Source organism: Cherax quadricarinatus, chromosome 92 (genome assembly GCF_038502225.1).
Source record: "Cherax quadricarinatus isolate ZL_2023a chromosome 92, ASM3850222v1, whole genome shotgun sequence".
NCBI lineage: Eukaryota > Metazoa > Arthropoda > Malacostraca > Decapoda > Parastacidae > Cherax > Cherax quadricarinatus.
In genome coordinates this window covers 2963235-2978594 of record NC_091383.1, presented here as the reverse complement: position 1 = coordinate 2978594, position 15360 = coordinate 2963235, and the positions used below count along the sequence as shown (strand labels likewise).

General features: G+C 37.3%; 1 protein-coding gene across 2 annotated transcripts in view; it reads right to left on the bottom strand.

Moving 5' to 3' along the window:
* Positions 1–15360, bottom strand: part of LOC128698383 (protein tramtrack, alpha isoform-like) — a 199853-nt gene that overhangs the window by 56582 nt on the left and 127911 nt on the right. Inside the window, exon 6 of one of the 2 annotated variants that reach the window (XM_070104452.1) lies at positions 3752–5518. The exons of the other annotated variant lie outside the window; for it this stretch is intronic. Within the exon in view, the coding sequence (XP_069960553.1) occupies positions 4842–5518 (677 nt within the window). The 3' untranslated portion in view covers positions 3752–4841. Of the gene's footprint in view, positions 1–3751; positions 5519–15360 lie in introns of those variants that run through there. 2 annotated transcript variants of the gene reach the window in all.

Genomic DNA, 15360 nt, shown 5'->3' with positions numbered 1-15360 from the left:
GAACCACATGTTTCAGCACTTGTCACTGAACCACATGTTTCAGCACTTGTCACTGACCCACATGTTTCAGCACTTGTCACTGACCCACATGTCATCATCTCGGTTGCCTTTACACACAGCGTGTCCACACACATGTCGTCAATGACTGACCCCCACTTCACATGTCAGCGCCTTGACCAACTTCAAATTCATATACATGTCTTAGCACATGTCCAACGTACTGCGTGTCCCAGCTCACTTGACAGAACCACATCTCAAAAGATGGGCTTCGAACAGGCATCAAGGCAGAGCTGAAACTACCTAACCAGTCCACGTAACTACCACACCTTCCACACCACTATACATATTTAGGCTTATTGCAGTTGGCAACATCCTTCGGCGCCTAGTCGCCGAGGCTGCAGTAAGAATGATGAGTCAAGAGGCTGCTGCAATGTTGAGACCAACTCAGTTCGGTTTTGGTGTTCAACATGTTGATGTATACTCGTGCTGGCCATGCAGCACGAGTATACATCAACATCATGTCCGATGAAAAACTCTTGATAAAACTGGACTTTGCCAACGATTTCAACTTAGTCAGAAGGGATGCTGCTCTCCAAGCAGTTTCTAGACACTTCCCTTCCTTCTATCCCTTCATACTTCTAAACTGTTGTTTGGGGACCATGAAATTGACTCATGTGAGGGCGTGCAACAGGATCACCCTCTCGCCCCCTTTCTGTTCCGTCTGGTCATCAAGTCACAGAAGCACTCTCCAGCGAGCTCACTAGCTGGCACAACAGAATCTCTCCTAGAGGACATCAGTAAAATTAAAGACATGGGAGAGATCCTGGGCCTTTCTTTAAACTCCACCAAATGTGAAATAGTTTCTACCAATCAACAGATGATCCAGAATATTAGCGCCGGTTTACCAGGAGCACGAGCCATTGATCCAGCCAATAGCACTCTCCTTAGTGCTCCTCTTGGGTCCAATGCCATCGATCTGATCCTAGAAAAAAAAGTCTCAGACCTAAGGACGATGGAAAGCAAGATGAAAGACACTGACACACATGATGCCTTCTACCTACTCACCAGGTGCCTGTCAATCCCAAAACTTACCTACTTTCTGAGATGCTCCCCAGCCTTCAGCAGTCCAAAACTCAAGGAATATGACTCTCTCCTTAAGACCATGCTAGGGAGTGTATTGAATCTTTCCCATGAAGATGGACAGTGGTTGCAAGCCTCATTTCCGGTCAGACTTGGGGGGCTGGGAGTACGCAAATCCTTCCAGATTGCCCTACCAACTTTCCTGTCCTCTTCCATAGCATCAAACGAGTTAATAAAACAAATTCTTCTAATCTCAGTGACTCAGCAGGAATACAGGACCCTAACTACACCAGTGCCATCACTGAATGGGAGATTCTTGCTGCTCCAGCACCAAAATCTATTGTGGCACTGGCCTACAAACAGTCAAGTTGGGATGGTCCCATCGCTGAAAAGGTACTTGCCAACAAGCTTAGGGCTGTAACATCAGACAGGGAGACTGCCCATCTCCAAGCTGTGAGTGCACATCACTCTGGGGACTTCCTCCAGTTCCCATTTCGGCAATGGGAACATGCCTCGACCCTGTTACTCATATTACAATGGCTCTCCTCCTTGCCCCAATTCACACGGAATATACATGTATTTGCTGCGATGCACAAGCTGACCAATATGGTCTACATGGTCTTAACTGTTCCAAAACCAAGGGCTGGCATACAAGACACAATGAAGTCAACACCATCATAAAGAGAAGTCTTGCTACAGCTGGATGCCCAGCTAAGAGAGAGAGCTGATCACTAGCAGCCAACAATACTCAAAGCCAGCAAACCATTCTGATGGGATCACCATCTATCCTTGGAAGAATGGTAAGCTCTTATGAGAATATACCTGCGTGTCGATCCATCACGGCGTCGGGCAACAGGGAGGAGCTGCTGACCACAGGGAGGAGTACAAGATCAGCAAGTACAGGGACATAAGCCAACAGTATCAATTTGTCCCAGTGGGATCAAAGACCTTGGGATCATGGGGGAAAATGCCACTTGCTTCCATAAAGAACTGGGTTCCAGACTCATCGACACCACCAGGGACCCAAGGGCGGCCACTTTCATGTTCCAGCGCCTCATTGTGGCCATCCAGAGGGTAAATACTTGCTGCATACTGGGCTTTCGTCAGACTTTGGAGAAGCTGGAGGAGATTCACAATTTTTGACATACTGTACCAATGTATTCATGCTTATACTTTTTTGTCGTATATATATATATATATATATATATATATATATATATAATATATATATATATATATATATATATATATATATATATATATATATATATATATAAACTACATACACTGAGAGATACATTAAAGACAATGATCTATATAAATTCAGAACATACATACCTACTATAACAGTACAGTATATAAACATTATAATTAAATTATATAAATTATATAAACACGGTGGATGCAGTGGCTTGGTGAAGTTTCTAAAGGACACGTGCTTTAGAACGAGCTTTAAACAGGAGCACGTTTCACTCTGTGTAGAGTTTTATCACGTTATATTTCACTCTGACTTGATAAAGCTCTACACAGAGTGAAACATGACGTGATAAATCTCTACACAGAAACATGACATGATAAAGCTCTACACAGAGTGAATCATGACATGATAAAGCTCTACACAGAAACATGACATGATAAAGCTCTACACAGAGTGAATCATGACGTGATAAAGCTCTACACAGAAACATGACATGATAAAGCTCTACATAGAGTGAAACATGACATGATAAAGCTCTACATAGAGTGAAACATGACATGATAATGCTCTACATAGAGTGAAACATGACATGATAAAGCTCTACAGAGTGAAACATGACATGATAAAGCTCTACATAGAGTGAAACATGACTTGATAAATCTCTACAGAGTGAAACATGACATGATAAAGCTCTACAAAGAGTGAAACATGACTTGATAAAGCTCTACAAAGAGTGAAACATGACTTGATAAAGCTCTACATAGAGTGAAACATGACATGATAAAGCTCTACATAGAGTGAATCATGGCATAATAAAGCTCTAAACAGAGTGAAACATGACATGATAAATTAGACACATGTGCAACTCTTGGGTATCTTTATTGTGGATACGTTTCGCCACACAGTGGCTTCATCAGTCCGTACGTAGGAGAAACTTGAAGAAGTTTCTCCTACGTATGGACTGATGAAGCCACTGTGTGGCGAAACGTTTCCTCAATAAAGATACCCAAGAGTTGCACATGTGTCTAATTTATCAACATGTCGGTTCTCTGAACCATTCATCTACAAATGACATGATAAAGCTCTACACAGAGTGAAACATGACATGATAAAGCTCTACACAGAGTGAAACATGACATGATAAAGCTCTACATAGAGTGAAACATGACATGATAAAGCTCTACATAGAGTGAAACATGACATGATAAAGCTCTACACAGAGTGAAACATGACATGATAAAGCTCTACATAGAGTGAAACATGACATGATAAAGCTCTACACAGAGTGAAACATGACATGATAAAGCTCTACACAGAGTGAAACATGACATGATAAAGCTCTACATAGAGTGAAACATGACATGATAAAGCTCTACACAGAGTGAAACATGACATGATAAAGCTCTACACAGAGTGAAACATGACATGATAAAGCTCTACACAGAGTGAAACATGACATGATAAAGCTCTACATAGAGTGAAACATGACATGATAAAGCTCTACACAGAGTGAAACATGACATGATAAAGCTCTAAACAGAGTGAAACATGACATGATAAAGCTCTACACAGAGTGAAACATGACATGATAAAGCTCTACATAGAGTGAAACATGACATGATAATGCTCTACATAGAGTGAAACATGACTTGATAAATCTCTACAGAGTGAAACATGACATGATAAAGCTCTACAAAGAGTGAAACATGACTTGATAAAGCTCTAAACAGAGTGAAACATGACATGATAAAGCTCTACACAGAGTGAAACATGACATGATAAAGCTCTACATAGAGTGAATCATGGCATAATAAAGCTCTAAACAGAGTGAAACATGACATGATAAAGCTCTACATAGAGTGAAACATGACATGATAAAGCTCTACATAGAGTGAATTTCCAAGTTCTTATATTAAATGTTTTAAACAAATGTTTTAGACATGACAGAGATCCAGTATCATGACGTCATGTCTTTGACCTCCTTTAGATAGAATTATATACAAATCCAGGCTCTAAACCCGTATGGGGTAAACATCACCTGGGGGCAAAACAGGTGGTGTTCTGACTTGAAACTTTGCATTACTTGAGCGAAATGTGTTAGATAAGTGGACACAGATGCAGCTAATGTGACATTTGATTGTGGCAACATTTCACTCTCTCCAGGAACTTTGACAAAACTCTCTGTGGGCGAAATGTTGTGTTTACCAAACATTTTTGTTGGTAATTCCACCATTATTACTGTGATGAAATGTGCCATGGGCTAAATGTATTGTTACTCTGATGGGCGAAACATTGATAATGAGCAAAACGTTGCATATTAAATGCTTACTTTACTCCCTAAGTCATTTTATTAATGGTGTGACAATACTGGTCTGTTAAATAATGTAAATTATCAATGTTTTCAAAGTAACTAAATTATTTTAGATTTTTTACTGTGAATTTGAGGAAATAAATTAGTTATAGACATAGATAATTAGAATATAGATTATAGAAATTCATCTATACCCATAAAATGCCCAAAACCTGCCCAGTGCTGCCTAGGCAACCTGGGGGCTGACCTCTGCTATAAGGAGGCTGGGTAGTCTGACTGGTCCGATGTTTCGGTCTGGAAGAGGCCATGTTTCTCCTTTAAGTGGCTTTTACGTTTATCTGGTCTGGAGAACTCCTTGCCACAAACCGGGCAAGGGAAGCGTTTCGGTCTACCCTCATGGTAGAGGTAAGCGTGCCTCTGGAAGGAGTACGATGTTTTGAATGTTTTGGGTATGTGGATACGTTCACATTCACTGCACTTGTAGACACCGTCTTCCAGTCTGCCGTATCTCATGAGGTCCAGACCTCGTACCTTGATGCCCATCTGTACCCCTGATGCTGCTTCTTCCACAGAAATCACTGCTGGTTCTGGGAGATCGATGCTGACGGATGGTGTGATGTTAGGGTTACCAAATCCCACCATACCCCCTAGGCTGGGCAGCCCTAGACCCTCTTGAAGCATTGACACCCCTGAAGGCGTCACTAATGCACTCGAAGTTGGTGGCATCATGGCAGGCATTAAAGCTTCCATGCTTGCGCCACAAACACCCTCACTCACACATACACCAGCATGACCACCGGCAGCATCTTCACATTTGCTTGACGTGATATCCCTCCCACAGGAGTCCTTGGACTGTCTTCTCCATCCTGGCGACTGTCTTGCCCTTCCTGCCGATACATCCTTAGGACGACACATCCTGACACGCCACTCTGTAGGAGAACAGTTGTCAAAGCAGTCCTGCAGGACTGCCACAAGGATAAGCGTCCCGAGTACACAGAAAAAAGACACAGTAATTATCAAGATAATCTCAGACATTGGTACACAAAGATTTGGTACAGATCAAAGATACATCACAGACGTTTCATGCTATGTAGAGCTTTATCATGTCAAGGTAAGGCTCTACAAAGAGCAAAACATGTTGTGTGATACAGCTTTGCTGTCCAACTAATGGCTCTGGACACAAAAATAGTGTGTAGAACAAGAATTAATTGGAACAAGGTTACACTGTGGGGAGCTTTACCAGGCTATGCTTCGCTCTGTGTAGAGCTTTAAATGATCATCTTTTGCTCAGTATGGAGCTTACCAGGTCATGTTTCTATTTGTGTAGAGCTTTATTATTCCATGTTTCACTCTTATAGAGCTCTACCCAAACATCAGACCAATCTCAGACACATAACAGAGCTTTCTCTCTCAAATAGCTCACTACAAGACTTAATAAAGCTCTCTGTAAAGCTCTCTCTAAAGCGATAAAGCTCTCTCTAAAGCGATAAAGCTCTACACAGGTCGAAGTGGAGAAGAAGGAAGAATAATTGAAGAAATATCATCCTTAATATCTCCTATATAACAAAACAGTGATAATATTAACAGAAATTAACCATATGTCTATATATATATGCTTATAATATGTGAATTTTTAACATATGCAAATTAGCACTTGGTGCCCTTAAATACTTCTATAAATACTATATCCTGCTGAAGAGGACCTCAGGTGGAGGTTGACATAAAGTGACCTTCGGTGTTTAGGTTTCTTATCTGTTTATTCAAAGAAATATTCATAACACATCAAATTTTTTACTAGTATATGCCATGCAGTTTTTTTTATTTTGGGGGGGGGGAGGAATTTGTCAAAATAATAGAAATTTTGATTTTTTAGAATATTGAAAATAATAATTTGCAAAAAAATAATCCAGTTGATTATTTTATCTCACTGAGATGTTTCCAGTAAGATTACTGATGACAGAATGTATACACTGAGGCTTGTGTATATACACTGGGAGGTGTATGTCTCTCAGTGTATATACACTGAAAGGTGTATTTCTCAGTGTATATACACTGAGAGGTGTATATCTCAGTGTATATACACTGAGAGGTGTATTTCTCAGTGTATATACACTGAGAGGTGTATATCTCAGTGTATATACACTGAGAGGTGTATTTCTCAGTGTATATACACTGGTAGTTTACATTAATTAGTATTTTAGGTATTAAAGTATTCTTGACTGGTGGTGTACAGGTGACCTGCAGCCTTAATGACCCTCGTGTAGTAGATAGACTTTAAACCCCATTAACCAACCAACCTTAATGACCCTCGTGTAGTAGATAGACTTTAAACCCCATTAACCAATCAACCTTAATGACCCTCGCATAGTAGATAGACTTTAAACCCCATTAACCAACCAACCTTAATGACCCTCGTGTAGTAGATAGACTTTAAACCCCATTAACCAACCAACTTTAATGACCCTCGTGTAGTAGATAGACTTTAAACCCCATTAACCAATCAACCTTAATGACACTTGCATAATAGATAGACTTTAAACCCCATTAACCAACCACTATCTCTCAGCACACAAACCCTTTTAACACAAAATACTCATGTATATATATGTATAATGTGAGAAATCATGAAAACACAGCCAATTTCACTATTTTTTCAGAGTGGTTGCTCTTATATATATATATATATATATATATATATATATATATATATATATATATATATATATATATATATATATATATATATATATATATATATATATATATATATTTTACCAATAGGAATATTTTATTACATAATATGGCACAGAAGATTTAAGAGATACATTGTTAATATAAAGGTGGCATATACGGTACATGTTGTTACGTGTGTATCACTGATTATAGGGCGAAAATCTCATCCAGCTCCTCAGAGCTGGGGCGTGTGCCCAAAATGCAGCAGGCATTACCCCTTTGAACACCCCTTTATATATATATATGTATATCTATATATATGTGTATATATATATATATATATATATATATATATATATATATATCTATATATATATATATATATATATATAGATATATATATATATATATATATATATATATATATATATATATATATATATATATATATATAGTGGACCCTCGGTTATTGATTGTGATCTGTTCCAGCAGGTCGGCCGAAAATCGAAATAATATTTCCCATAAGAATTAATGTAAATACAATTAATCCGTTCCAAACACCCGAAAATATTAACAAAAGATCAATTTTTTAAATATTAACTATAGTTTAACATACACAAAACAATGAGAACTAAATAAAATGACTAATGAAATGGTTAAATGAACATTTAACATCACTTTTATCTTTACTGAAGACTCTTGTTGGTGCTAATATCAACTCTATGGCTTATTTATCTATCACATTTCATCTAATATTAATAACAATATTAATAACAAAGAAACATGATATATACTCGAGAATGAACAAAATATGTCATTATGTATGTTGCTAGTGGTGTGGTTGTTGTTGTTGGGTTTATAAGGGCCACTGACAGCATAAGCCATATATATAGTGGCCACTACCACTACTACTAGTCATACTGAAACACCACTACTCACACTACTAGTCATACTGAAACACCACTACTCACACTACTAGTCATACTGAAACACCACTACTCACACTACTAGTCATACTGAAACACCACTAGTCACACTAAAACAATGTATATAATTTATAATTAATATTGTATAAAAACATAATAGAGAATGTAAAGAAATAAAGTGGTTATTGAGATTCTGGCAAAGGTTTAGGGTAGTGTAAGATACACAGGGCGGTATATGTTGTCAGAGGCCTTATATACCTCTGACAACAATGGAAGAGTTCACCTAGCAGCAAATAGGTACCTGGGTGTTAGTCGACTGGTGTGGGTCGCATCCTGGGGGACAAGATTAAGGACCACAATGGAAATAAGTTAGACAGTCCTCGATGACGCACTGACTTTCTTGGGTTATCCTGGGTGGCTAACCACCCGGGGTTAAAAATCCGAACGAAATCTTATCTTATCTTATCTTATCTCTTATGTTGTCCTTTTTCTATTACTTAATCGCTTAACCTACTTACTACACTGTTAATGCTACACTTTGTCACTGGCTGGTGCTATAGCCTTTATCGATTCCTGCTGCTTTAGTACTGTACGTATTATAGAATCACTGAATCACTGAAGAAGGCACATTCCCCCCTCTCTCTTAGCTCTTTACAAAAGGGCTAGCACTAGGAACTTTTTATGGGCCCATGGTGGTTTATTTTGCAGTTGCACTCAATCATTATAACAAAAAACAATGAATTATAGCGAATGAGCAGAAGTTTCCTCACTCGCCCACATACACAGCCAGATTGGCTCACGAATGCATGAGTGGCTGGCAGGCGGGCGGATGAACATGTCCAATAGAGCCGATAAGCAAAATAATGGCCGATAACCGGAATAAAATTTGGGCCAAAAAACTGGGCGATAACCGAGTTGGCCGATATTCGGAGCGGCCAATAACCGAGGGTCCAATATATATATATATATATATATGTGTGTGTGTGTGTGTGTGTGTGTATGTATATGCAAGAAAGCACTAAAATCCAATGGAAAAAAATTTTAAGTCTCTTTTAAGGAGTTGAAATATATTCATGTTGGGGAAAGTGCCAAGCCCGTATGGGTCATACAGCTCCTTTGGGAATGGGGAGGTAGTCAGGTTTGATCCGAGGGAGGAAAGGGCTGCTCCACTGACCTGGATCAAAATCTCTCCACCAAAGGTGTCACAATTATGAAGAATAAAAGACAGGTTTGTCCATAACGTTTATTTTTCCCTTGGAGCTACACAGTGTGGACGACCTTATGAGTGCCTCAGAGTCTTGTACTACTAGGTCAACCAGTCAACCTGTCAACCAGTCAACCTGTCAACCAGTCAACCTGTCAACCAGTCAACTTGTCAACCTGTCAACCAATCAACCAGTCAATCAGCTAACCTGTCAACCAGTCAACCTCTCAACCAATCAACCAGCTAACCTGTCAACCTGTCAACCAGTCAACCAGCTAACCTGTCAACCAGTCAACCAGCTAACCTGTCAACCAGTCAACCAGTGAACCAGCTAACCTGTCAACCAGTTAACCAGGATCTGAAGATATTGGTAAAGGGACTGAACTATATAGATGTGATAAAAACGCACACACACACACACACACACACACACACACACACACACACACACACACACACACACACACACACACACACACACACACACAACTTACTAAATTCCCCAGTATAAAATTACAAAAATCAATCACAAATCATTTTTTTTTCAATTATTTCCTGTTATTTACAAATTTGGATTTAAATATGGTAGGCACTAGATGCTGGGCAAAACTCTCAGACGATGTTTCGCTCAATGTAGAGCTCTGGTCACTTTAGCTCTGGCCACTCTAGCTCTGGTTACTCTAGCTCTGGTTACTCTAGCTCTGGTCACTCTAGCTCTGGTCACTCTAGCTCTGGTCACTCTAGCTCTGGTCACTCTACCCAGATCCAAAAATATCTAATATTATATATCGACTCTATATGGGCTTCTACCATAGCTGGGCTGTAACAGCTGTTATTGTACCATTGCTGGGCTGTAACAGCTGTTATCGTACCATAGCTGGGCTGTAACAGCTGTTATTGTACCATAGCTGGGCTGTAACAGCTGTTATCGTACCATAGCTGGGCTGTAACAGCTGTTATCGTACCATAGCTGGGCTGTAACAGCTGTTAGTCTACCATACCTGGCTTGTAACAGCTGTCAGTCTACCATACCTGGCTTGTAACAGCTGTCAGTCTACCATACCTGGCTTGTAACAGCTGTCAGTCTACCATACCTGGCTTGTAACAGCTGTCAGTCTACCATACATGGCTTGTAACAGCTGTCACTCTACCATACCTGGCTTGTAACAGCTGTCACTCTACCATACCTGGCTTGTAACAGCTGTCACTCTACCATAATATGTAAATCTAGTGGCCTCTCAGACAGTCGTTAGATTCAAAAGTCATCAAAGTGAACACTGTTGACTTCAAAGTTGGTCTAAATTATCTAAACTTCAACGTCAGCCGTTTTGAACATAGATTTTGAATGTGAAATATCTCATCCCCCAATATAAATATATATATATACATTATATATATGTATACATATATATATATATATATATATATATATATATATATATATATATATATATATATATATATATATTCCATATATATATATATATATATAAATTTTACAAGATATATAAAATTTTCCAGATGTATATTTTTGCCTGACGTGAAGACAATGGTTATATATATATATTATATATATATATATATATATATATATATATATATATATATATATATATATATATATATATATATATATATATATATATATATATATATATATATATATATGTATATTCTAAGCTATTTTCTATCACTACATCACATAAGAAATTAGAGAGAGAAAAATTGCACTATTGGTAATCATATATGCAAAAAAAATTTATATAATACAAAAAGAAGATATGTAGCTTTGTACTGGTTGAAATAAGTCCTTATTCCCCTTCTACTAATAAATGTTGGTCAGTAATCTACACCCGATGTATATAGATTTATATATATATACATATATATAAATGGCCTTACCCAACTACCTCAATATCTGATACAAAATTGACAAAAAAATAAAATGTTGATAAGAATGTTGATGATGGGGGATGAGGTTGCAAGTTGCAAGCTCAAGGATTTTAATTATTGATGTTTGTGCAATGAATGAGGATAATTGTGGGGGATCAGTCCCTCAGTCTTGGTAGAAGATGGTCGCTTCCTTCAGGCTACAACCAGATGTGTATATCTCGGGTGTATATACCTTCCGAGTCTTTTTCTCTGTGTTGTGTATGAAAGTATTCTTGACAGGTGGTGTATAGGCTGTGTGTCTTGACAGGTGGTGTATAGGTTGTGTGTCCTGACAGGTGGTGTATAGTCTGTGTGTCTTGACAGGTGGTGTATAGGTTGTGTCCTGACAGGTGGTGTATAGGTTGTGTGTCCTGACAGGTGGTGTATAGGTTGTGTGTCCTGACAGGTGGTGTATAGGTTGTGTGTCCTGACAGGTGGTGTATAGGTTGTGTGTCCTGACAGGTGGTGTATAGGTTGTGTGTCCTGACAGGTGGTGTATAGGTTGTGTGTCCTGACAGATGTTGTATAGTCTGTGTCTTGACAGGTGGTGTATAGGCTGTGTCCTGACAGGTGGTGTATAGGCTGTGTGCAGATGTAATGGTGGTTGGGAAGTTGATGGACTTAGCACTAGCATCAAGACTTTGAGACTGTACACCCTCTATCAAGACTTTGGGATTGTACACCCTCTATCAGGACTTAGGGACTGTACACCCTCTATCAAGACTTGGGGACTGTACACCCTCTATCAAGACCTTGGGACTGTACACCCTCTATCAAGACTTTGGGACTGTACACCCTCTATCAAGACTTTGGGACTGTACACCCTCTATCAAGACTGAGTGAACACCCTCCATCAAGACCGAGGGACTGAACTATGAATAGGGGTCTTCACTAACCACAAAATTACAGGTTCAGGAGCTGGAGTCTGTTGTTATTGACAACGAAGGCTGCCTACCAGTCAATTCAATAAATTTCCGTTGCTGTTCCAGCGCTTGTAACTCAATGGACTCTGATTTTTAGCTACCAAACCACGGGTTTAGCTACCAAACCACGGGTTTAGCTACCAAACCATGGGTTTAGCTACCAAACCATGGGTTTAGCTACCAAACCATGGGTTTAGCTACCAAACCATGGGTTTAGCTACCAAACCATGGGTTTAGCTACCAAACCACGGGTTTAGCTACCAAAACACAGGTTTAGGTACCAAACCACAGGTTCAGCTACGAAACCACGGGTTTATCTGGTTACAATGTCCTGTAAAGACCCCAGTCTTTATTTACAGGTGGGTTTTAAGAGCAAATGGAGCTTTATTAAACAAGTTGAGATTAACATTGTTAAAAAAGCTTTGTAAAGCTCTACACAGAGTGAAACATGACATGATAAAGCTCTACACAGAGTGAAACATGACATGATAAAGCTCTACACAGAGTGAAACATGACATGATAAAGCTCTACACAGAGTGAAACATGACATGATAAAGCTCTACACAGAGTGAAACATGACATGATAAAGCTCTACACAGAGTGAAACATGACATGATAAAGCTCTACACAGAGTGAAACATGACATGATAAAGCTCTACACAGAGTGAAACATGACATGATAAAGCTCTACACAGAGTGAAACATGACATGATAAAGCTCTACACAGAGTGAAACATGGCATGATAAAGCTCTACACAGAGTGAAACATGACATGATAAAGCTCTACACAGAGTGAAACATGACATGATAAAGCTCTACACAGAGTGAAAGGCTCTGCCACTAAGAGCTTATAGAGCAACCTAGGTATTTCCTTCACTATTTCCAGCTCTAGAATTTCTTTAAGACTAAAAAGTCGACCATAAATAAATATCTGATCTATATGTGATGTGTTTCCAACATATGTGTCGGCAGGTATTGCTAACACCTGTAATTACAACATCTGTTACAACCCAGTGTTTTATTTTTTGACTCCCTGAGCACTTGTTCTCATTATTATTATTATTATTATTATTATTATTATTATTATTATTATTATTATTATTATTTTTATTATTAAATACACAAAAATGTGTTCTTCATATATATATATATATATATATATATATATATATATATATATATATATATATATATATATATATATATATATATATATATATATATATATATATATATAAAATGCTTAGTGAACCCCATAATAATAAAAATAATAATAATGATAATAATAATAATAATAATAATAATAATAATAATAAAAATAATAATAATAATAATAATAATAATAATAATAATAATAATAATAATAATAATAACAATAATAATAATAATAATAATAATAATAATAATAATAATAATAATAATAATAATAATAATAATAATAATAATAATAGATCATTAACACACTATGGTTATATGATAATATTTGTCTTGATCTGAGTTAGGTTCAGTGTAACTGTGCACAGAATAACTGACACTGTGACCTGAACACTCACTAGGACCCAGGCTTCTAATTACCTCATTATGTACCTAAAAGTCTGGAGGAATGGGTAATTGTTGCTCCTGCTTGAAGACAGTAATAACACTATCACCTAAATACTCCGCCATTGCACTTTTCAACATGCTACTACATATAACTACAAATTCTTAATTTTTCTAAGCTTAGGAAGGTTAGAATGAGCCACCAACTGCAGCTATAGTTGGGAGATTAAGCGAAGAAATTGCTCACTAAATAGCCAGTAAATATATCAGGACAGGTGTTCCCTGACGCGGGTCTTAGATGACGACTCACAGTTGGAGGTTTTAGTTATCTGATAGAGGCCTTCTGCTGGCTTACCATTCCACCCGTTTAAAATTACGGTCATAATTATAACCATTTCTTTGTCAATTTACATATACAAAACACAAATAATTTTTGTCAGCGGAGTATTAACGTGGATATCATAAACTGTCTTAAATGTCCGTAAAACAACACCCATCGACCAGCCTCTTACAATTATCAAAATTTTTTGTTTTTTTCTAAAATAATAAGACGTGAGTCAATGTACGGAAGAATGTTCTTGTCCAGATGAATGTTAGGTTGAATGTGGCTGATATACAACATCCCTTAAGACTCTTAGTTTAACATTACAACAGTCTTTACCTTCTTAGCCTCTTGTTAAAACTTGATTAAACCTGTGTCTTGTTAAAACTGTGTCTAGTTAAACCTGTGTTTTGTTAAAACTGTCTAGTTAAACCTGTGTTTTGTTAAAGCTGTCTAGTTAAACCTGTGTTTTGTTAAGACTGTCTAGTTAAACCTGTGTTTCGTTAAAATTGTCTAGTTAAACCTGTGTTTTGTTAAAACTGTCTAGTTAAACCTGTGTTTTGTTAAAACTGTCTAGTTAAACCTGTGTTTTGTTAAAACTGTCTAGTTAAACCAGTGTTTTGTTAAAACTGTCTAGTTAAACCAGTGTTTTGTTAAAACTGTCTAGTTAAACCTGTGTCAGGGTAACATGGCTTCAGCCTCGTTTATATTACTCTGTATTAACTTATAAATAAATAATATCATATATATTAAGTTCATATATTACTCTGATATAAGATATATTTTTACAAAGTTCTCAAAATACCATAATTTATAAGCTTATTTAAAGCTTTATATATATATATATATATATATATATATATATATATATATACAGTGGACCCCCGCATAACGATCACCTCCGAATGCGACCAGTTATGTAAGTGTATTTATGTAAGTGCGTTTGTACGTGTATGTTTGGGGGTCTGAAATGGACTAATCTACTTCACAATATTTCTTATGGGAACAAATTCGGTCAGTACTGGCACCTGAACATACTTCTGGAGTGAAAAAATATCGTTAACCGGGGGTCCACTGTATATATATATATATATATATATATATATATATATATATATATATATATATATATATATATATATATATTGGAAGAAGAGGGAGTCAACAGATCGTGTGAGTTATAACTAACATTTCTAACTTTTAATAACTAGATTATAACAACAAATAACAACCATAACTGCTAGTCATAAC